This window comes from Diplotaxodon limnothrissa, linkage group LG7 (genome assembly GCF_057381915.1).
Source record: "Diplotaxodon limnothrissa isolate DT_005_m linkage group LG7, D_limnothrissa_male_GT1.1, whole genome shotgun sequence".
Taxonomy (NCBI): domain Eukaryota; kingdom Metazoa; phylum Chordata; class Actinopteri; order Cichliformes; family Cichlidae; genus Diplotaxodon; species Diplotaxodon limnothrissa.
In genome coordinates this window covers 36,826,747-36,851,768 of record NC_140602.1, presented here as the reverse complement: position 1 = coordinate 36,851,768, position 25,022 = coordinate 36,826,747, and the positions used below count along the sequence as shown (strand labels likewise).

The window sequence follows — 25,022 nt, the reverse complement described above, 5'->3', positions numbered from 1 at the left end:
CATTTACCCCCATTTACTCCTCATTAATCCTTAAAAGAGTTTATAGTAGGTGGACTTACCTTTAGTCTGGACAAACCCCTTTCCCTCCCTGCTAGCAATTTTAGCTTAACTAAGCTAATCTAATCTTATCCTTGCCATATTATCAACTAAACTTTAACTGCCATTTATGGAAGCTTGTTTCTGCTGACACTGAGTATCTTGAAATTTTTAAATTCCGAGTTATTTTGACTTTTTGGAATTTTCTCATTTCAATTTCATCTGTTTTTTTTTTTTGTTTGTTTGTTTGTTTTTAAGTGTTTTTAATTATTGTTGTATGGGGGACATATGTCAGAGGTAAGAATAAAAAACCTGTACAGGTATTACAATTACAACGTGGAATTTTATAAAAGCAATGACTTAGACTTGGAGCAGTTCAAAGTCTGAATAAACATGTCCCCCTAACCCATTAAGCAAATTGATACCTTTTTTGTTGTTGTTTTTTTAACCAAATTAACACATAATCAAACCAAGGATATCTCCTACATTTTTATTTTAGTTTTACAAATTCACAATGTCATTTGTCTTAGTTTTTTTTTTTTTTCCATCTAGTTCTAGTTTTTAAGTTTACGTTAACTATTATAATACTGATTCTGAGTAAGTTAACCATTTCAGATAACTTTTCAACTTACTCAATTTTAAATTTATTAAGTCCAAATTTAAAGAACTTGAACTTTAAATTTCTAGTAGCTTAACTGAGGAGAGTAAGCTTATTTGTCTACTTCAATTCGACTGGGAGGTGACTTCCTAAATTAATAATATTGTCAATGAAGATCAAGAAACTAAAATTCAGTCAGAGCTGAAAGTAAAATATTAACCCATTTGGTTTTGTCCAAAGATTAAACTCACAATGACCAGAAAAAAAAACAAAAAAAAAAACGAGGAAAACTCAGAACTGTAGTGCAAAACATTGAAGACGATCTTTATTGTTCACAGTTAAACACAAGCCACTGCTTTACGAACTTCCTTTTTTGCCATTTTGTCCCAGATTCTCCAGCTCCGGTGAGAGTCCTGATTTCTTCCTTCAGTTTGTGCTGATTGTACCTTCTGTCTTGGTTTCTTCTGTCTTGGTTTGCTGTAGATACTATGGTTGGCATTTAAAGTGGATTGTTGAACATGCTTTAGATAGCGAGGCAGAAGGAAAAAACAGCAGGAGTTCCCGGTGGACAACAGGATTTAGATGGACTTCCACAGCCAGAGTTTACTTCTAATACTTCCAAAAGGGGAACAGGTTACTCCATGTTTATCAGACCTGCAGAAAGGAAAACCCATCGGACAGAATATGTCTGTTTTCAAGCGTAGTGAACAAGTTGAGAAACAACACTTATGTTTAGAGATGACTGAGGTCAGCCAGAATGCAAATATATTGCTTGGCACTTTCAAAATAATCGTATTGAACTGAATGTTGTGATAAAACCTGGGTCGTGCAACCCTGTCAGGTCTGATTCAATTTTAGTTCATGTACCCCAAAATTAAAAAAAGAAAAGAAAAGAAAAAAAAAGGGGGGGGGGGGGGGGGCAGGGGGTGTAGAAAATGTAGCATTTATAAAAATTCATAAAAATGTTACCAGTTTCCAAATCTCATTCACTCACTTTCCTTTTTTGTGGAAATAATCATTTTTGTGTGTCCGCAGCACCTACACTTAAACATTTGGATGCAAAACCAATTTTCCTTTTAACAAAAACGTAAAGGTTTGTCGGAAATGTTCTGCTTAAACACAGGAACAATAAAGTGTGGGTTCAAAATGTCACTAGAACAAACCAAAAACTCAAGCGAACTTATATTCGAACTTTGATTAGAAGTGATAACTGATGAAAAATAAACAGTGTTTTCTTTTTTTTAGAATTGCTACCATTTAAATAGGAAAAAAAGAAAATGTTTCAAACAAAAACAAGAAGAAAAAAAAAAGTGAGTAAGCTGTCAGTTTACCCAAAATTCAGGTTTTCTGACTTGTGCCTTCAGTTACAGTCAAAGAGACAGTTTCTGCCTTCTCAGCTTATGCAATAGTGATGAGTGGAATTTTGCTCACAGCTTTTAGACATGATCTCTAAATATTTCAACAACAAACCGTCTGTTACTGTGGATAGCCACACCACCACAATAGAAAGTAGCTCCAATTTAGGTGAACTGACTTTCTAAAAAGTAAATAGTCAAGGTGTCCTGTGTAGGGAGCTTCATGATTCTTTATCACTGTTATCAGCTTCCTGTCAGTGAAGCTTTCAGCACCTTTGTTTTGTCAAGCGTAGCGTGCTCACTGGTAACATGCTGACATTGCTTGTATCACATTATCAAAATTCTTCAGGGAAATAAAGCATTATGAAAAAAACACAAACAAAAAAACCCCCCAAAATCAATCATAAGTAGAAGAACTTGGGGTGAAAATCCTGTTGTCCACCCAGAGTGACACTTAGGGAATGGGACAAATAACACTGAATTGCTGACATGTTCCTCTTGTCGATTTTGTAGCTCTTCTCCGTCATTAAATTTCAGTCTCCCTTCATACCGGCTCAGTCCTATGTCCCTAACTGTGCTCATGATGGGTCTCGTTATAGTCCATGATCTTAAGCTGCTGCTGCCGGGGGCGACTTGACCCTACCTGTACCCTCCCACCACCAGGCCCCGCCCCTGTCTTTCTGCAGAGACTTTCCTGCCTGGAAGCCCTCTGCTGCTTCGGCTCAGAGGCGGGCTCCTTGGTGGGCACAGTGAGAGGAGTAACAGGGGGAGGGGGAGGGGGAGGGATGGGCGAAGGTGCGGGGCTGACTGGGGCAATATAACTTGGGCTTATCGACTCCACGCACAGCTCAGTCTTCAGGCCGTGGGCGAGGCCAGCGAGGCGAGGAGGTGGCTGGTCCTCATCACACTGGCTCTCACTCTTGTTGCGGAACAGCTCACGTGCCCTCATGCCCAGGAAGCTCTTGGCACTGGGGTAGGAGCCCACGGTGAGTGGTGTGTCTGAGGCGGCCAGGGGAGTGAGCAGGCTGGCGTGGGGGCAGGACAGGGAGGGCTCCACCAGCAGGGGTGGGGCAAGTTCCTGACTGCCGTTGATGGAGTTTGCTGTTGACTTGGAAGAGTTGCTCGCCTTTGGTTGCCCTGGCGATAAAGTGCTGCCATTGCCATGAGGGGAGTCATGTGGTGGTCTGCTGTCTGTGTCCTCGTTGTTGTGAATGTTACTTGGTCCATCTGGCACGATGCCACTGTGGTGGGGAGAAAAAACATTATTTCAGAGTGGACCAAATAGCTGAAGTTCTTTTTTTCTTTTTTTTAAATGAAAAGAAACAGTGAAACATACATTTTCCATTTTTTCCCTCCTCCAGGTTATTTATGAATAAATTAGACAACTGACATTTTTTTCCCCTTACAACTAAAGATTTGCAATGTTAAAAAGCCTATGAACCATCTATGATCCGCACAATAATAGAAGTTATCTATGAAATACTATGCTATCCATCCATTTGTGTCTGAACCAAAGTGTCAGACTCTAGTTTTCAGCTCTGCCGTTTTAGCACTAAAAAGAATATTATATAATTTGTAATGTACTAATAATACGATTTCACCAAACTGAGTGTTGGTGGATTTGCACACACTCTTACAGGTGCTTTATTATATGCCTTTAAAAAAAAAAAAAAAAAAAAAAAAAAAAAAAAAAAAAGCGCTGTCACACACTCACACGCTGATGGATGCATTAGAGGCAACTCAGGGCTCAGTGTATTACTCAAGGATACTTTGACATGCAGGTTGGAGGAAGCAAGGACTGAAACACTGACTTTACTTTTGCATGGCAAAAAGTAACATCACAACTCCACTCTGACCTGGAGTCACAAGGCATGTGTGGGTCATCTCTGCCCTCTGGTGGTGAGCAGGAGGTGGTGCTGGCTGGAGCCTCCATCTCTACTCTGCTGTAGAGCTGCAGGAGTTCAGTCTGCAGCAGCTGAGTGATTCTCCTCTGAGCCTGATACCTGCTGTCTGAGGCCTGCAGCTCAGCCCTTCAAAGAAAAGAGAGAAGACACTGGTTCAATGTAGGAAAAGACAAACATGGAGAGAGAACATGAGACCAAATTGTGGGGGGAGCCAAATGTTTTGTTTGTAGGAAAAATGATCTTGCCTACTTGCACAACTAGTTTATGATCCGTAATAAAGTAGCGATCCATCTTCTCACACAAAGATTACGACAAACGCTAATTTTCAAATTACACAATGCTGCTTTAAGTTATACAGAAAAGAGTTACATTAAATTCTCTTTTTGTTTGAATCCTGGTGCTCACTTTGCTTGACATTTTACGTCCTCGAGGAACTTCTTTTGCTCTGCGATAAGGTGTTCCTTCTTGGAGAGAAGCGTCTCCAGCTCGGCGACTCTCTGCTGCGCTGCCTCGAGTTTCTGACCCTGAACCAGCAGACTCTGCCGTAGAGTCTCCACCTCCTTTCCGTAAGACACCTGCAGCATCTGGGCCTCCTGGGTGGTGGGTCACAACACAAGAAAAATGCATGAAAATGGGAACAAAATACAGATTAACATTTTCTGCGAGCCTTACTACAAAGCTGTCATATTCTACAAGGTAAGTTATCTGCAAATTAGCAGTAAGTGGTACATAAGCACAGTCATGTCTTTGTTTCAAAGCATTATGATTAGCTGACTGCCTGTGACTTCATTCACCAGAGTTCATATTGCCATGAAGTTGAAAATGCTTCACTGGGAGAGTTTTGTTTCACACCCAACAAACCCAATTAGTGTCCATTTTCACTTCAGTACGTCATCTCTGCTGTTCCCTGCAAACACACACATACCTTTGTGTTATTGGCGTCTGCGTGCTGTAATTCCTGCATGGACAGCTTATGTGCCTCCCCGAGGAGCAGCAGCTGCTTGTTCAGGAAGCTCATTTGCTGCTGGGTGCTCTCGCTGTTGCTCAGCTGAAGGACAAATGAGACAAACAATGATGATGGAGGGCAAATTAGCAATTATGCTACAAATACCCTGTTCGAAAGAATTTGAGAAAAGCAGTCCTTAATGATCTGACTCTGATAAACGTCCAATGAGTTGCGGCAAAAAGTCATGTGATATTTCAGTACACAGAGAAATCCAAAAGATTTCAACTTTGTTTAAATGTGTCACACTTTACAGCCATTCTGTGAAATCGTCCTAAGAAATTACTTCCCAGGTCGTGATATTAAACCATATGGCCATGGTCTTGAAGAATATCTTGACTGCCTAATAAGTGAGAAATTTAAGGAATAATTCAGAATATGGTGAGGCATCTTTTGCCTCTGCCAACTTGTACTTAACCTGAATATCGTGAACAAGGACCTTATATATGACCCTATGGATGCTGTCTGATCTGAAATGAATAGACGCCTCCCTGCTCATCAGGATTTCGGTTCAGTCTGGGTCAGAGGAGGGAAACAGACTTCAGACCAATCCCAGGAGCCAGAAAAAACACTCAGACCCCCTGTGTCGCTGACGCAAAAATAAAGAGGGTGAGACAATATCTCCAAGGCAACGAGCCCTGGGACAATCTGCATGTTTTTTTGGAGCTCCCCAAGTCTGACCCAGCTGTCTGCAAGCCTGCTCATGGTACTGCACACTTTTTCCATTTACAGGAGAAGCAAGCACATAGAAAAATAGAGTAAAAACACAACCTGACTGTGTTAGGAAGTTAGTGATGTCTCACCAGTGGTCATATAGGTCTGTTGGCAAAGACACGTTAATGTCCCTGAAGTTGAGAACTTGCTCTGACAGAGAATGATTAGATATGATATAAGGATATCAGAGCTTGACTTAAAAAAAAACCAGGTCAGGCACACATACCACTGGATTGGAACTTCCTATAGCAAAAGGTATAGGAAGTCTTAATATGAAAGGCAATCAAAGACTGTGGGGGGTGCACCTGCAGCAGCTTTAAGTGCAGCTGCTACTTTTAGATTCCTCACCACAGGCTTGAAGCTGGCTTAGAAAGTTAACCACTTCTCTCTCTAACTGACTCAACTTTCATTTCAACCCGTGGTGACTTCTACCGCTCAGATACCAGACAGCAATTTTTGAGTCAAGGAATCAGTTTTCAATCTGGTAAGGAGCACAATGTCTTCGACCTTCTCATGTTGGTGCACTGAGAATTTGTCTCCCAAGGTTAACCTGCGAGTCCTGCTGCCTAAAGACAAGCATCCAGTTTTTAACTACCTGAACCTTTGTACAGATGCACAACCCTGAACTAAAACCAAATTTAAATTTTGCAAGTCTTACAGAAGGAGTTACAGTGTGCTGTAATCACACCACGTACAGCATAGAGACACCTTCCTTTTTTCTATAACAAGTGGCAAAGCCACCAATCATCCACCAGGTGGAGGTTATCGCACTAGTAATGTAGCTACAAAGGTAGAATGTCAAACTATCAAAACACCAACAAAAGCCGAAGTTCTGACTGTGGTTTGAAATGATCTCACACTCTGTACTTCTTTACCTTGATAGTCATCTGATTCAGGAGGTGACCAGTGTGACAAACTTTGTTGTTGGCCCTTTGAAGCTCAGCTTCCAGTTCATCCATCTTCTTCTGATACTCCTGCAGCTTGCTCTGAACATGCAGGACAGATTTAGATGAATACCAAACTCTAATGTATACCGTATAGAAATGTTAGCACATCATAATATAAGAGTGAACGTGCATGTGTACCTGGAGCTCCTGGTTCTTGGTGTAGTAGTCGTCTCGACCCTGCTGCAGCTGTCTGATCTGACTGTGCAGCCTGGTCACCACCGTCTCCCGGTCCTCCCACAGCTGCCTGTATCGCTGCTGCTCCACTTGCAAGCTCTCCCTTAGAGATAGGATGTCCACACTCTGCAGGTTCAGCTGGTCCTTCTACACGCACATGCGCGCGCACACACACACACACACACACACACACGATAAGCACAGAATTTTCTAAACCAGAAACTCAGATTGAACTGTTTTTGAATGATTTACAAAAATACTGGCACACGTCTCAATACAACCTCCTAGTAGACACACCAATGGTAACATATGTCGCCTGGTTCTCAAGTTAATGCATTCAGAAGAAACTTTACTCTGACCCTAACATCAAGGTCACGGAGCTTCGAACTCCAAGATTGCTATTAGATGCACTTGTGGTATCAATTTGAAGTTCCTACATTGCCTCGTTTTCAAGTTACCAAATTCACAAACTCTGGTGTCCATGCTGCCCTGCTGCTTGCCTGGTGGAGTGGGCAGAGGGGTAAAAAGTTATTCTTTTGGTTGATTGCGACATGGATGTAATCAAACACATTTGATTACTGGAGGCAAAACAGCCTTTGTGACTTCTTTGTAACTGTTATTTGTTGGAAACTAATCTGTGTGCAAACAAAACTTCGGTTACAGTTTCATTGGTATGTATGCAGATGACCCTCAGCTGATTAGACAGCTGGTATTATGAAATGCCCGAATGCCTCAGTGATTACTGAATGTCTCTGAAGAATTTAGATGAGCTTTGTCCCTTTTTTTATCGTTCCAAATGAAAATAAGCTATTGAATCAGTGCACATCTAGTGTATAAGATAGCTACATCACCTTTTGTACATTTTCAACACTGTTTGAAAGTGTTCAATCTGTGATAATGAGCACTTGCAAACTTGCCATGGCGTTGTTCTGCTCCTCTAGTGCGGTGGCATTGATGATGCGTCGGAGGAGGCGTCGGTTGCGGACGGCGTGTTGCTCCCTCTTGTAGCGCTCGTACAACAGCTGGTTGTGCAGCAGGAGCAGCTGGCTGCGCAGCGTGTGAAGCTCATCCAGCGGAGCTGAGCCTGAGGAAGCCCAGGTAATAATAATGTAATTAACACACACACACACACACACACACACACACGACTAATTAGTGGAGTTAATTATTATTAGAGTGTGAAACACAAGATGAGCACAGGTAATGGTTTAGGTATAAAATTATATTCTATAATCTATTGCTTTTCCTAACTTTGCTAATCACTCACACGCAGTGGTATAAAGAGCACTTAAAATAGCAAACACCTTTTACAAATGAGTTCAGGTGTGCAGTTTAGTAAGAAAATGTGAATTTTTTTTCTTATTTTCAAATCAAGATTGGCATTTGTTTACATTATGATAACAGAACAAACATTTGATCACTAAAGGCTGAAGTTCAACAATTAAACAAGCAAAAGTAACTAGTACTATGGTCTGGTTGGCAGTTTGACGAATAACCTGATGTCATTACCAGTTATTTACATCATAAATATTATATACATTATGAATATTTAAAATTATGTCAAATAATAATAAAAATCTAGGAAATGCCTAGTCTAACTTTGAATACACGGCTTTGCTTATCAAAAAATGATAGACTAATTTAGTGAGTATGTGCTGGAAAGTTTGATCCAGGATCTTTACAGTCATCCAAGGGCTCCATGCCCATCAGCCACAAGTGAAGAGTGAAGTTTTGTTTTAGATGTAATTTGAAAGACGTGACTCCTATCAGTCAGCCAAGGGAGATTATCAGATTCCAGAGTTGTAATTATAGGTTGGCAGAGTTTTATTTGTTTTTCCTTTTTATGAACTGCAGCTGGAGAAAATTTGATTTGTGCGCTTAAGCATAAACAAAGGCAGAGAAGACATCTTACATCTCATTTCAAAATACTGCAAATGTCTTAAGACCTCGCGGCCAAACTTAGTCATGCATATTATTTATATACTGCTCCATCTGCAGTGTTGATAATGGCTTCTTCCATCTGTGTACAATGGTGTTCTGAGTGTTGTGAAAGATTTACCTCCAAAGTGTGTCCAGTCAGCTGACTTACTTGGCAAAGGTAATCTGTTAAAGAAGATTTTTTTTTTTTTTTGGGGGGGGAACAAAAACAAAACAGGTCAGTAACATGAGCAGTTTTTGTCGTATTGTACTCTTAATCTGCCCTTTTTTTTCTAAAAAACAAAACAAAGCCATGTAGTCACCGGTAAAAGCAAATGTTAGCACAGGTTAATGGCCTTTGCACACCGGATGCAAATAAAGCGATCTGACCAATCAGACCACTGTATTGGACAGCAAGTGTGCTTTAGCTCAAAAAGTGCACTTGTGCTAAATATACAATAATACAGAAATGACTCATTTTTTGTGATGAAAGTCAGTGTCAGAGGAAGCATCTGGATGCACCTCCTATCTTTCTAGCAGAACATTCAGTATTTTTGCAAACCAGATCACGCCAGACTCTAAGAGCCTACTCTGTGGGCTCAGTCTTGGGACTTATTTTCTGCTGAAGTGACAAGACACAACAGCTGGCTTGGCTTTGTCCAACAGTATCAAAATCTACCTAGCAGAGTCTAGAATTCACTAAATGTCAAGATATATCAAGACTGTTTATAAGAGCTATAATTATGCTCCTACAATTTTCCCATACGTTGTCCATATTTCCTCCCCTTACAGGTGACCACATCGCAGTAAAAATGGCATGCTTGTAACTTGTCTTATTTCTCTCTCTGCCTTGATTTTGACATGTGTGTGTGCCAACTTCATTCTCTCCACCTGCCTGTATTAACACAGATAAAATCTAAATATGGCAGTAGCAAGCAACTAAAATTGAATGCAGTCTAAATGATCTGTGCTTAGTCCTGGCTTTGCTGACACCGCTTGTGCTGTTGTATTATTGGCACTGTGGACAAGCCAGCTGTGTGTGTGTGTGAGTGTGTGAGAGAGAGAAAGAAAAGAAGGGGGAGGTGGATTTCAAACAATGTCATGCTTGTTCAAACCGGGTGTTTTCCTTTGGAACTGCGGTAATAGACTGGAAACAACCCAGAAACACTCTGAACATTGAAAAGCACATCAAAACAGACTCATGAGGTTCTTCAGTGTGATCAAGATGAGTGGCTGACTCACAACAAAGAAGTTAAAGAATGAATACCTAAACCACCGCAACATACATGTGTTACTTCAGTATTTTCATACTGAAAGTTGATATTTAATAACTTAAATTTTCTTTGAAACTGTATCCATCTAGCAGAGTTTGTATCACACTCACTAAAGCTAATCAGGAAAGGCACAGAGCTTTTCTGTGCAACTAAAACTACAACTGAAAATACAGTTTCGGTGCATCTAACCTCATGGCATGTGTTTCATGCCATTCAACAATGTTGAAAAAAAGGTTTCTGCATGCTTTTCAAAAGTTAATTTAAGATGTTTGACAGCAGAACACAGTAATAACTTGAGCAATGCACACTGATTATCTATTAAAACTAAATGTCTTCACACATTCTGATTTAGGAATCATCAACTTGAAAATGACACAAATGTTGTGGATTATGCAAAGGAGCCACAAACCCTCTTCTAAATACTTAATAATGTTGTGGGTGTTTCATTACGCCCAACATAACCAGCTTGCGGTCCACGTGGCACTGATGATGAGGTAACAGTGGAAATGAAAGACTCCACTGGCACCCTTTTTTTCTAAACAATTTGAACCTTATATTGGACTCAACTGGATAAAATTTATTTTTTAAGTTTAATTTTTTTCCAAAACATTTAGAAATCACCTAACAATTGGAACCTCGTGTCCTTGCTACTTGCATTTCCCATCTGTCACCTTCTAATTGTCATTTCACCTCTTCTAAACAGCCTGTAATAGAAAACAATGCCGACTACATGTAGTAATGCATGTCTGATATGGTCAAAGTATTAGGACATTTAAAATTTATGATCTCTCACAAGTACTTAAGACTTTTAAAATATTTTATGGCTTAAAAATCAATTTAAATACTGGAAAGAGCTGAGCGGATCCTGTAGGAGTTGGAGATAAGAAATACTCAAATACAGGGACTTGACTTTTTACTCAAGGGGCTAATCTGATAGATTACTGACTGCTGCTTTTGTAATAGCATTGTGAGGAAACTAGATGCAGTTGCTGCCATTACACATGACATTTTTAGAAGAAATATTTTTGGCAAATCAAACCATTTCTGGTCTGACTATAGCACATCAGAGGCTGGGTCATGACCAATTCTAGTCTTTTCATGCACAACAGAACATTTTAAACTATTAAAATACACTGTTGCTAATGTTTCCAAATAAGCTACAATCTATAGAATCTGTAGTGTTCGCAGAAGCTGTAGCAGCTGAGTCTACACAGGATGTGTGCAGGCACAGGATGGAGTGCAGGTCACCTGTGTTTTAGACCACAATCACTGTAGATATGAGTGTTAAAATGATGTAGACTTAAAAGTCTCTCACCTCTTGAGAACTTTGTCGTGGGCGTCACTTCCCTGCTGAACAAGGCGATCCAGCACCTCCAGTGGTGAAGCAGACACTACCCCTTCCTCCTCTCCATCCTCCAACCCCTCTTCCCGCTGCAAAAGTCTCTCCATGGTGACCTTGTGCGCCACCTCTGACGTCTTCTGGTGCACAAAGAGTGAAGCTGCCCTCGGCAAGGCCAGATCAAAAAATGACTCATAGGGAACCGGGGCTGGCGTCTTGCTGCACGGACTCGGGGAGAACATCCCAAACTTAGTCACTTCATCATCCGGGACAGAGGGGCTTTGGTGCAGGTGGTGCTCAATAGGAGTAAAACATGTGTGAAAGGAGCATGACTGCTCCAGGCCAACAGCTGAATTCCTTCCTTCTCCTGCTCCCGCTCCTCTTTCACTGCCAACAGTGCTGCTACACACGGTGTTCTCCGCTTTATCTGGTGTTGATACAGCATGATGGGTGTCCCGGACGGTGCCTCCAGGCTGGGTGCTGGAGCGGGTCTTGTCTCGTGTCTGACAGCCAGTCAGCGTTTCAGTGGTGTGATAGAAAGGGGAGTCAAAGCCCCTGACACCCGACAGCTCCAGCTTTTCTTCAGTGAGCTTCCATAGCTCCTCTGTGATGGCAGCTGCAGTAGATGGAGACAATGACATTCAGAATATACATGCAGGTTTAAATATTTCTGCAATCACAAAACTAGCGCCCAATTTTTTTTTGTATTTTTTTTTTTATTATTTAAGAAGGAATGGATGTTTACATCTAAGCACCTAGCTTTAGAAACAGAGCTTGTGCCATTTGGCAGATGCTTCTGTTAAAAGTGGTGTTCGCAGCACTGCAGGTGCATTTATTTTTATTATAAGTGGCTCAAGTGGGATTTAAACCAGTAACTATGCAGAGAAAGCTCAACATACAGGGAAATAAACAGATGTGTTGGCATCCTGGATGTTTAGTTCATGAGCTGAGAATTGTCCAACTTAACTGGGGGAATCTGTTTATCAGAATGTTGATTTAATTAAAAACAGACCATCCTACTGACTCATTGTTCTTATATATGTGTTATCCAATTTTATTAAGGTGTCTGTTCTGAAAAATCAAATTACTTTGCTTTAAAGAATGCAACTAGTTTAAGGGAAAATCTATTGGGCTAGGAAGTACAGTTTCCTTAACTTTCCTTTCATTTCTTTTTGAGAGGCAGCGTAGGCCATCTCTAGTCGTATGACAACTGGGATAGGCTCTTGTCAAACATGGTTGTGGTAGTGTGATAGCCTGGGGCTGCTTTGCTGCTTCAGGACTTAGACACTGTAATTAATGGAACCATGAATTCTGCTCTCTACCAGAATATCCTGAACGAGAACGTTGGACATCAGTTCGCACCCTGAAGCTCAAGCTGGGGTGTGAAGCTGGATGATGATCCAAAACACACCAGAAAGCCTACCTCTGAATGGCTTTTACAAAAAAAGGCAGCAAAACAAGGGTTTTGGAGAGGCCTAGTCAAAATCTGGACTTGAATCTGATTAAGGTCATGCCAAAGCATCTCAAACAGGCCTTAAGAGAAAGGTGGGCCTCTCCAGTGATGTGAAACTTACTACAAATGCTCGACTGCAATTCTTACTGCCAGGGTGGCAAAACCACTTATTACGTTAAACAATTTAAAAACTGAATTTTACATTTACTTTTTTTTTCCTTTTTGTCTAATATAAAAATGTAATGAGTTGAAACACTTAAGGGTGACAAATATGAAGAAAAAAAAAAAAACCAAACAAACCAAGAACTCTGCAGGTGTAATATTAAAGAGAAAAGGAGCAGACTGCTACATTAAGAGCCTCTCAGGATTATCAATATGGCTTTGATGGCTCCAGTGATTGCCAGTAGCAACCACTAAACAGAAAAGCCATATGACATTGAGAATTTTCAAATGTAGGTCTTGTGCCAGAATCACCAGTTCATACAGCTCTTTTGATGAATATGTGCCTGTGAATGCTGCTCAGATCCAATGTTTGAATAAAAAATGGCTAGCATGAATTTATTCAACATCTTGCTAGCATTTTGTGTGCATTTATAATTCAATAAGAGGAATGAGAGCAGCAGGTAGTCTGCCTTTAACACCATGTGAATAACTTGGGGAAACTATAGACTTCTTTTTTGTTAACCTCAAAATAAATATTTTTTTAATAGTACAGCAACATTTTCTTGGGTTGACTTTAGTCCTTGTGGCTTGAATTTGCTGACAATGTACATAAATGTGTTTCTGCAAGAAAGAAACTCACCCTCTTCCTTCTCTTTTTCTTTCTCTGTTCTCAGCTGCAGCTCCAACTCCTGTTTCTTCATGAAAACTGAAAGCTCTGTCAGAGTCATGGAGATGTTCTCTGCAGCCCCTGCATCTGATGACGAAAAACATGCCACATGTTTGCATATGGTATCAAAAAATGAAAGGAAAAAAAAGAAGAAATACTTTTACCCTAAACTTGAGAAATTAACTATTAAACCTCTATAAATAGTAAAGCAGAAATCAAACACATTTTAGGTCATTTCAAGTAGAAGTGTGCACTTCACTCAGATTACAAATGTTTATGCTGTTGTAAAATATCCAGTATTTTAAAATTAGGCAGAACGGAGTCTTGCCCAGGAGGGGTGGACCATCAGATCAAATTACAGTTGTGAGTTAACTGCTTCATCTGGAGCTCCATCTGAAATGTATTTCAGTCAGACTGGTTTTCTATTGGATCATTCTGGATCTAATCCAAAAAGTGATGGCCTGTGAAGACTACTGTAAAATGAATGATAATAAACCGTATCAATGACAGACATCACGTCTAACCTTTGCTTGTGGCCACTTCTGAACTCTTCTCAGGCTCTTTTACTGGGTCTTGTCTCACCAGTGTGGGCTTTGTGCCTTCCCCATGTCTCCGATCCTGAAAAGTCACACACAGTTAACAGTCTCATTAGAGACAGTTTCAGGACACATCGATGGTTTGTTCCAGCTCTTCTTTCCCAGTGTAATTCTAAAATACATTTTAAATAAAGTTATAATTTTTCCCTCATTAAACATAATTACTCAAATCATATTGCCTCCTGCTGTTTTCATGTAAGGCACATTGAATTGTTCAACATATTAGTCATATTTTTTTCAGATTCTTAAGTGATTAAAAAAAAAATGAAAACATCATAGTGTAATGAATAATCACAATCTGCCCACTGCCAATGACCTTTTGTAATTCTATCATGCAAAGTGTTTGGCAGGATTTCTAAAATCTGCATCTTATGGACATTTTCAGGATAGCATTGAGAGAGCATACTTTTCTTGGTGGACTGGACTGTACTGTGTTGGCTGGTAAGGAGATTACAGGAAAGTCATCTGATAAGGTGGGAGGCGGAGAAGACGTGGCTGGGGTGCTGGAGGCAGGCGTTCCTTTTCCTCCTGCTCGGATCAAAAACAATCAGCAGTCACCAGAAAAGACACGACAGGACGTCACGTCAGAAAACGGTACGGTACGTACAGCATGATGTAGCCTGTACCTGATGTGCAGTGGAAGCGGGTGGGAAGATGTGAGGCACTGTGGGAGAGCTCCAAGTTGGGCGACATGCCCCTTGAGGAAGGGGGTGTAGTCATGCCACACAATGAGGAGGGGCTCCACAGAGAGTCTTTCCCACCACAGGAGGAATTTAATTCACAGGAGTTCTGCAAAGAAGAGAGTCATTATTACTGTAATATAATAAAATTTGGGAAACAAACTGGTCTATAGATGATATACTGTTGTAGCTTAGTAAACAAAATTATTAGATCATTCTCTGTCATATATGGTGATTTGGTGCCCTCTTGTTATAAACTATAAAGTGGGGACTAAAACTTCCTGATGCATTTCGTCGCCCACACAGAGAGGGACACAGACCACCTGTGTATCACAATCAGCTTTATGAAAGATTGGCAGTGCTAAATTACAGGATATTTATTATTCTAGAATTTAAAATACATCTCAATTGGCTGGGGTTTCTTATTCTGTTAATGCATTGTAAGAATTAATTTACTGTCAGATGGTAGCTTGAATGAACTAGAAAACATTGAATAGTGGCTGAATAGTGGAACAGGTGGATGTGGGTGAAGCAAGCCAAGTAAAAAAAATGGCGGCTCTCACGTGTTTTCCGGATTATCCATCCGTCACAGTCGTGGGAGAGAAAAATTCTCAGACAGACCCCAGGGGGCAGAAAAACACCCAGACCCCTCCTTCATGCAGCTGGTCCGATAATAAAAAGGGAGACAGCATCTCCAAGGCAACAAACCCTTTCCAGCCCTTACGGAGTGGTGGCAGGATAAGCATAGGGGCATGAACCTGACTCTGCCCGCCAGCTGATTTTAGGGACTCAAAAACACTTTTTCTTTGCGTTTTTCAAAAACATGGAGGACAGCTATTGTTCTTTTTGAACTCATTCATAGGGCTTTCTGGACAAACAATTGCCTAACTCTGTCTGACAGGTGCTATATGGGGTGTAAACATGACCCTGTGTACAACAGCCAGCATCAAGCAGAAGCTTAACAACAACGTGCTCTGGCACTACCCTCTGATCATCAGTTACTGACAAACCCTGTGTCCTAAAGCAACAATTATGACAGATTTTGATCGAATTATGGATGATCTTACCTGCCGTCTGGAGGTCTGTGGGCTGCGGTACAAGGATTGTGTCCCTGAGAAGGGGGGCAAGGACAGGGGTGGGGGTAGAGGCTGTCGTGGAGTTGAAAATGGGGTTGAAGAAGTGCTTCCTGTTGTCAAGAAGACAAATGGTATGAACAAGCCACTAATGGATCCAGCCAGCAACTTTCAGTCTGTTCTTAGGGCACCACTGTTCCAGTGCTCTTTAAAAGCTGCTCCAAGTAATGCTTCAAAGTAATACTTCAAATGATAAAATCCCTACTATGTTCTAACCTGAGCTATGGTTCTTGATGCAGATGCAAAAATGCAACATGTCTATTATTATTCTTACTCGTATCAGTATTGTTCATATGCAAAACTGACCATAGCTACTGTGGAGGTCTGGGTAGGGGCTGGAAGTGCAGTCCTGTGGTCGCAGGTGGATTTGGGGGTAAAAGTTCTCAGGCATGGTGGCATAGCCCTCCTCGCAGGAAGCCTCCTTGGGGTCTAGAGACACTTTGGCACATTCAATGACGATATCATGGATTTCATACTTTTTCCACCTACAGAAAAGCAGAGCAATGTTAGTCAAAGTCCTGCTGGAAATACAGAAAAATAAAATAAATAAAATTTGTCTTACCTGGTGGGGTCAAGCTCATGATCCTTGGTTCCCGTCACCAATTCTGGATGAATGCGAACGTGTTCAAGCATCGGCTGAAGGTTGGACACAAATTTAACATCCATCATCACTTTGCTTCCAACTCTAATGAAGAGCAACAGATCACTGCATCTGAAGTAATGCGCTTACCTTAACTACTTCCTCAAAGGTTTCCATGTTCTCCTTCATGCTGTAATGGGAGCGCAGGTAGGACACAAAATTGCAAGGGTACATGCCATAGAGACGGTGGAAGAGGGAATAGACGCTGGCATGTAGGTGGATTAGGTAAACCTCTGAAACATGGCCTTAAAGTGGGAAAAAAGGGTTAGAGAGACAAAAACCTAAGCTTGCTCAGCGCCTATAAAAACACCCCTTTACCTCCCACACAACTGGATCAAGACCCTTAAAAATGAACTAGAAAACATTCAAAAAGCCGACAACATATTTTTGAGACATGACAGGAAGTTCCTACCTGGATTTTTCAGGTTCCACGATGCCAAACGGCCAAAGATGTCAAAATACTCCCACAGGTGTTGTTTCCCAGCTTGAGGGATCATGGGCAGCAGAGTGATCAGCACCAGCACTCCAGTGATAAGCACAACTACATCTGTATCTGTCTGCCATGATATCAAGGTGAAAGTATTTAGGTTTAGGGCACACAAAAGACATTACATAGGACAATCAAAAATCTTAGGCTTAGCGTATTAGCATACAATTTGCTGACAAGCTCTAGTAGAGCTAAGGCAGATTTTGTGAGGTTTGGGGATGGGTATGTTGTAGCTATTAAAAATAATACAAGCCAAAGTACAATACAATAAATATAATACAATTCTTAGCCTATACTCTGTAAGTAATGTTGTGTTTAATGATGTTGTGTCTAATGGTTTTTAATGTAGACATTTAAATACTTGCTAGTAACAGCTCAAAGATGTGTGTATATGAACAAAACCCAGGTAAGTAACTGCTTTGAAAGCAGAAAACTAAACAATCTACTGCTTTGTGTGCTCACTAGAATTAAATCCATTCTAAAAGCTGCTTGGATGAAAAACTTCTGATCCGCATCCATCCACACACGACTCGGTGCCTTTACAAGATTTCTTTGTTCATCGAGTCGTATCTGGGTCGTTACCTTTAGGCATTTGAGCAGTGAGAGTAGCAGAGGGTATCGAGCAATCTTGTGGATCCAGGACGGCTGCTTGCGGACTACATGGCCGAGCAGAGTGAGGGTGGGCAGCCGGCAGGCCTGTTTGGTCATACAGTCATTCATCTTATCTAGAAGGTGCTGTGACAGAAGGACATTAGGGTCAGGGTAGCAAACACAATCAGTACTCAGCACAGGCAGTTAGTCTCCTTTTTAAAGCATGTTGAAACTAATCTGTGACAATATAAGCTGCAACTTTATACAGGACCATAATGACCAATCAATACATAGAGTTTAATGTTTCTAGAAGCAGTGCTTTTTGTTTTGTTGGTTTTCTTTTTTTTTTCCACCCACGTCACAGGTAAGCTACAACAAACAAACTCCACCTCACCTTATCATGTGGCTCTCTGACAGATGACAGGATATGCACAGCCTGGGCGGAGTTGGTTTCTAAATAGTAGTCCACCAGCGTGTTTAGCAGCATGGACCCACGTTCTTCAAGGAAAACAGGGAGGAGATTTTGAATAAATATGCAGTGAGGTAAGTTAAACCAGGTGATAAAGCAAGCATTATTAAAAGAATGAGATGCAATCGGCACAGAATGGCCAAGGTTATCAAAGTTCAGTGGTTTCCCCACACACAGATTTTACTTTTATGGGCTATTGATACCCAAGTACATTTTGTGATGTATTATTTTATCTGTCTGAAAAGATGATGCAATTGCTCAAGTAGCAGTATCACTGCTTACCAGCTAGCTTCCCTTCTCCTACTTCCTTACAGCCAGGTTGACTAGGCTATCTTTTTCATGGTCATATAGCCTTCAGCTGCCTCACAAACTCAACCTCCACGTTCCTGGACTACAGCTAGCAATGGAAGTCCATATTCTAGTCTAATGGCCAATTTCTGCTTAAGCTGGTAATCTATGTTGCAAATTACACATTGAGTCGACATAGCCTGCTACGACTACAACTGGTGTTGAAGGTTACATCGCAGGGTTAAGAGGGGTTTCCGGTTATGACCTAAGTTAACCAAGGCTGCAGAGCAGAACAAGGACTACCATTGCTAGGTGCAACTTAAGAGAGTGGATCAGAGTTTGTGAACAGAATGAGAAACTCACTGAAGAAGCACAAGTATGCATATAATTTTTAATTATTTATTCTGTTAAGTTGTAGTGACATCACACACACAGAGAGAAAGAAAGCTGTGCCCAGAATAAACTGTGCTGACACATAACAAGCCAAGTGCCTACCAGTGCTGAGCTGCTCATTGATAAGGCCTCTGATCTCTTCTAGCTGGTGGAGGTCAGAGGTCTCCAAGAGTGGGAGGAGGTCCCCCACATTTGGCTGCTCCCTGGCCATGGTGGTGGCAGTGCTGGACGTGGAGGCAGCGTCTCTGTCACGGCGTCCGTCCCCACTTGCCTGGAGGACTCCTGGGACCCACCCACCAATACAGTCTCCAGGCACCTCTACAATGCACCAAGATCAAATCAAAAACATTTCCAAGAATGTGTTTAAGCTCTGATCCAGGATTACTGCTTGCGTGACAATATCAACGGTGTAATGGGAAGCAGGGTTTGCAGTAAAGAGAATTCTCTTAAATGGGGAGAGAGAAAAAAAGTTAACCCTAAATGAGTGGACTTCTCTTTTGTGATACCCACAAGAGCTCTGATTTGACTAACATAATGGCCTTGTCATCGTATCCTATCAGGTGAGGGAGGTGTGAATGACAGACAACGCAGCCATATTTCCATGTAATTTCAAGTTATAAGCAATGAATACAACGTCTCTGCTGTAAAGACACGCAGTGGTCCTTAAGTCTCTCAATCATCCCGCAGATGAGGCCAAATAAGGCCTTTAAGAGGGCCACATAAAGCAAAATCAATTATTTTTCTGTTATTTCTGATCGTTTGCGAAACATAATTGTGTTTGTGTTGAGTTTATGAAGCCAAATTAACATGTTATCAAAAAGTGCAACACCAGAAGGCATAGAGGAATCCTCTATTAGAGCTAGTCAGTCTAAAATTCCTCTAAGCAGGAAAAACCCTGACTTCACGATGCCTGCTTAGTACCCAATAAACTGGTGAGGATGGTGGAACATTCACCAGCCTTTCCTTCTGAAGTTCTAACTGGATGCTATTGTGTCAATGTTTTCACACAATGGCAGCCAGTTAGAAAGAAGATGGCTTAAAGGGAGGGTGTCCCTAAAGGAAAAGAATATAAAACCGTGGTTACAGTTGACGCGGTGCTCAGAGCTTATGCAAACTGTGACGTCAACATAGACCAGTAACCATTTATACTCAAGCCTGAGGCACACTGGACTCCTTACAGTCTTCTCCTAAACAACTAAAGAATCACCACGTCAGTGCTCACAAAAGAAAAAAGAAGAAACAGAGAAATTGTTGAGGTTTTCTACAGAATGCCCATGTGTTCTAACCTGGAAGCTCAGGCCATGCCAGAGTTCACCCCCAGGTTTAACACCACTTTTGAGGAGCCACCATTTTTAAGGGTCAAAGGCAAGAATATACTGCCAGTTCATGAGGATGAAGTAGTGGTAGCACCAAAGCCAGTATAAGATAAATAAGGACCACTCTGGGCTATGCATCATGGGTCCAAGAATAAAAGTATGGAGTCAGTATAAGAGATCCCTATTATATAAAATATCTGAAGAGATTAATAAGGTTGAATTAACAGTGTGATAACATTTTGAAAACTTGCATTTACTATAGTTTCAGAGCAATAATTTGGTAATAGTTTGAAAACGGCAAAAAGTGACACAAACAAACCAAACAGTTGATGATAAGATGTGGCTCAAAGAAATGACAGAGTTCATGTTATTTTTCAATTATATTAAACAAACCGACTGTTTTCCTCTGCAGACATTTTAACTTTGTCACCGCAGAGAATGCAGAGTTTTTACCATTAATCAAACGTCCAAGGAAGTCGTGACAATTTGACAATGGAGCCAATTCATAATGTTACTTAAACCCACGCTTTTTCCTACAGTGACAAGGCAAAAATCTGGAACAAGCCTATACATTTTGCTTTTTGAAGTAAGAAAATTAAATCTTTTCCTCAGGGAAGCACAAGCTCAGCAGGCTATAACCGTTTTTCCATCAAAGTCCTGAACCACACGCAGCTTTATTGACACAAACACACATAAACCACCTCACTTGTCAAACATACTGCGGGACAAATAAAAAAAAAAAATTTAAAAAAAAAAGGTCAGAGAACGGACTTGGAGCGGATTAAGCAGTGTCGATGGATCCAACTATGTGACCTGCTGCTAATCTGACCTCAAGAAGACAAGAGAATCCTTTCAAATCCTGCCTGTTTACTATCTGAGCTTTAAGTGAGAAGTTGTTTAATTTATATTGAGTATACACAAGTATGTGCTTTGAAAAAACAAAACAAAAAAAAACTTAAATACAACGGGACCTAATGTGTTTACCATTTCAGGGGATAAGTCTGTTTATGTTGTCTGTTTAGGCTAGACGCTGAGTCAGCTGTTCGAAGTAAAGGAGGCCAAGGAATCCTCGCAAATCTCCATCTGAGAAACGGGCATTAATAATACTGATAGACAGGCCATTAGCATCAGGGTGTCTGCACCCAGCAGCTTCTTCCCCAAAAGGAATAATGAATCAGCACCAGAGATCTCATTTAAGCTCTTAAACCACAACCCCTAACAAGTTAGAAAATGATGAGACTCTTGTTTGTTTTTGGTAGCTCACAGGGTGTAAACTATCAGTGCAAAAATATTGAAGCTTTCAACATGGAGTCACATGCTATGAAACCCAAGATAACAGGAGCTTATCCGGAGAAAATAAATGAATCGATATCCAGTGTATTTCCACTGAAGTCATGTGTCACTTCCCCTCTGGATGGAAACGTGACAATATTAGTCGCTCCAGGATGCTCCCATTCATAACAAATTTAAAAAAAAAAAACCCGAAAATGCACGATTAACATTTGCACATGTTCCCGTTTGTTCACTCACAGGACAAGTCACAGCCCAGTTTTCTTCTTTTTTTTCTAAATCAATTAACTGCTGAGTCACGGGGGTTGAGAATTGGGGTGTGGAAATGAAGTCTTGCAGGGACAGGTCAGTGGTGTAAACAAGAGTTAGCCTCAGTGTGATCTCAGGCAGCTTGGGAATGCTCAGGAGCACACAAAGAAGCTTTATGCAGCCCGAGCGCTTCCATGTACACACTGAAAATTACATTTGGCCGAGCGCGAGCTGTTAGCAGTAGCCTTCTCTTCTCCTGCGTGAATATTTAAAAGAAGAAGGACATTTGCCTTCTTTATGATGTGGCTATATGGTCCATTTGAATAAGTTTTTAATCAGACACCGTTTGCAGAAGTTTACTGGACTGAGCAAAGATACAACTAACTTTCTATTCCTGAGCTATATAATGGGTGGAAAATAATGAAAAATGCCCCATCAAGTCTTCCCAGAGCTAAAATTGCTTCTTTTAACAAACAAACCATCCCACACCATATTAAATCTTACATGAACTTTTGAATCGGTGTACATCTATTCTTATCATTTTCTTACCATCTGGTATTTTTTTTTTAAATATAAATCATCCAAAAAAAAACAGCAAAAATGTCTGTCACAATTTACAAGAGTCTGATGTTAAATGAGAAAACAGTATTATGTTTAATACAATGATTAATTACTATAAATGTAATAAATTGTGTTGGACTAATTGATTAAATAATGGTAGATAAAATAGAAAAGCAGCAGGTCACCACATGCAAATATGAAACTGAATGAACTGAAAAGACTCCACATTTAAAGTATTTATATGAAACACGTGTGTGTGTGTGTGTGTGTGTGTGTGTGTGTGTGTGTGTGTGTGTATATATATATATATATATATATATATATATATATATATATATATATATATATATATATATATATATATATATATATATAATTAATTCAGACTTGTTGTGCACACCTACATAAACTGTCTTTAGGTAATGTTGTAAGAATGAGATCTGGATGTTGTACAACGTTATGCTTCCTTCAGAAGCTAAGGCTACACTTACTAATATACTGTGTTGGGGTAGGTGAGGGGTGCTGTCTGGGTAGTGTACATGTGAGGCCGAACACATGACACCCACTTGCTCGCTGCAAATTTACCAGACAATTATCAGCACCACTGGATGTCACACAGACTTTGTAACACTGTCAAATGTCCGCTTAGCTAAGCTGGACATTTCGGGGCAGAGTCTTGAGGAGTTTAGTGCTGCACAACTAATTAAAATTTAATTTCTTTCCTTCACAACAACATCCTGAAAGAAAGAAAACACCTCAAACACTTGAAAACAAACTCTAAACAGTTATGACTGGGTGGCTATCATTTCAAAATTCCCAGAACCAGAAATCCAAACAGGCAGTATGAGGCCATGTCGGTGGCTGGGAGCTTGTGGTAAACTGCATTAATCTGAAAACAGTCAGTATTCCCTGGAAATAGCTCGGACCTTTTCTCACCATGACAGAGGGAAGCCTTGGTGCCTAACTCTTAAGTGCTGGTGCACAGTATTCCCATTTTTTAAAATGAGTTATGTGCAAAAATAATAATAATAACAATAACAATAATAATGATGATAATTTGAATTAAATAAAAATTCTGCATAGATAACCAAACCAGGAAATTCTGCAAACCTGGCTTTAAGTATTACTGACATTAGTCACATCTATTTATTTTTTTCCATCCCATGCATGCTGCTGACCGGAAAAATGAAAAAGGTCAGCTGCATGCATGGGATGTGGTTCATTTTATATTGCCTGGGAAATAATGAGTATATCACACATTAATCTTATCTCCTGGGCACCAATCTGACCAGCTGTCTAAGGACATCTATCATCAGCTCAGCACAGTAGTTGCCATTTTCGTGTTGCTAATTCGTTGAGAGCTTATATTAAAAACAAATACCTACAGAGGACCGGTTCAACTTGGGACGCTGCCATTTCTGGAGAGACACGAAGCTTATGTCTTTACGCATTTATGTCAAGACTGTGAGCATGCACAGAAAGAATGCAGGTTAAATCACACATGGTCTAAAATATTTGTGAAAAGCTTTAAATACCCCTGTGAAACCCATTTATTCATGAACATGTTGTTAGGGTGGCTTACAAATGAAAATAAATGACTGAGATGAATAAACATGAATGGATTCTAAAGAAGTGTCACATATAAACATTTATCCCTTCAGGCAATGTGTTAGGTTAGTGTTTATATATAATGCAAAGGCCCAGCTACCAGTGCTGGAATTTTAACAGCTTAGCCAATGTGACAGGCAGAAATGAGAGCTCGAGGGGGTCAAAGTGTGAAACTAGTGACCCATTTCGTCTTTGGAGTGATTGAAAAAGCTGAGGCGTTGATAAGCCAGCAAAAAACAACAGGATATTAATGGCTGGTGTGACAATAGAAAAAAAAACTGCTGAGGTGAATTTGAGTAAACTGCTGGCTGTAAATGAGACGCTGCAGAAAGGAGCAGCAGATCTGTCACAGGGATGAATAGCGAAGCGTGAAAAAGCAAATAAAAATACACAAAGGCCGTAAAGACTGGAAAAATACTGACATGGAAGAGGAGGGCCGTGCAGAGCCAGGACAGGCCGAGATGTGGAGCTGAAAAGCAGCAGAGCTCCCCGCTGTATGTGGACTGACCAGAGGCTGCTGCTTGTCGTAAACAACTCGCAGGGAACAATGGGCAGGGTTGGGTTGACTTTATCCGATTATAAAACTATGCAGACGTCTCCTCTCTGGCAAACTGAGCACTGCTTTTGTAATACATAAACAACAAAAGCCAGATAAAACCAGAACGAAACGCTTAAAGCCTTAACATCTACCCATCACAGGTCTCCCCAAAAACAAGTCAGTCCCACCGCTGAGAGCTAACGTTAGCTGGGAGCTGCGACCCACACTCGGCGGAGAATTCACTCTGTCAGCCGCATTCAACCAGCTGAGAAACAAGCGAAACTAATCGCTTTCACCAAAACGTAACTTGTGCGTTGAAATTCGTAGTGAGAAAAACAGACGAGATGTAAAAAAAATCGGACCTGTTTACCTGTTAGAGTAGCTGCACTCCACAGGGCGCCGCCATCTTGAACAGCTCACAGCCCATCCCACCACAGTGTGCCTCCGCTGTCAGCCTGCATGCAAAAATAATCCCAGGCGTTGGAGCACTGCGCGTCATGACCGCAACTTTTACCACTCGAAATCAAATTACATCTAAAAAAAAAAAGAAGCTCCAACTCTCTTGCTCGGCATACTTTACCGCTAGAATTAGCATTTACAGACGTTTCTCGGAATGAATAAATAAATAAATATATGATGT

General features: G+C 40.7%; 1 protein-coding gene across 1 annotated transcript; it reads right to left on the bottom strand.

Moving 5' to 3' along the window:
• Positions 1–939: 939 nt before the first annotated feature.
• tsc1b (TSC complex subunit 1b) lies at positions 940–24,809 on the bottom strand. Its single transcript, XM_085359652.1, has 22 exons — positions 24,753–24,809; positions 18,923–19,138; positions 18,065–18,168; positions 17,662–17,814; positions 17,005–17,149; positions 16,683–16,837; positions 16,515–16,588; positions 16,259–16,437; positions 15,887–16,005; positions 14,766–14,928; positions 14,546–14,667; positions 14,068–14,161; positions 13,517–13,630; positions 11,238–11,877; positions 8,791–8,834; positions 7,649–7,815; positions 6,696–6,878; positions 6,486–6,596; positions 4,819–4,941; positions 4,299–4,486; positions 3,846–4,019; positions 940–3,230 (listed from the first exon to the last, which is right to left on the bottom strand). Exons 2-22 carry the CDS (start codon positions 19,029–19,031, stop codon positions 2,558–2,560), a joined length of 3,834 nt encoding a protein of 1,277 aa, XP_085215778.1. The 5' UTR covers positions 19,032–19,138; positions 24,753–24,809; the 3' UTR covers positions 940–2,557.
• Positions 24,810–25,022: the final 213 nt, after the last annotated feature.

Excerpts from the sequence above, each read along its gene's own strand:
- tsc1b (XM_085359652.1), bottom strand. The coding sequence starts at position 19,031 with ATGGCCAGGGAGCAGCCAAATGTGGGGGACCTCCTCCCACTCTTGGAG. Across the intron at positions 14,929-15,886 it reads CACAGACCTCCAGACGGCAG|AACTCCTGTGAATTAAATTC; the intron begins GTAAGATCATCC and ends TCTTCTTTGCAG. Across the intron at positions 13,631-14,067 it reads AGAAGTGGCCACAAGCAAAG|ATGCAGGGGCTGCAGAGAAC; the intron begins GTTAGACGTGAT and ends TTTCGTCATCAG.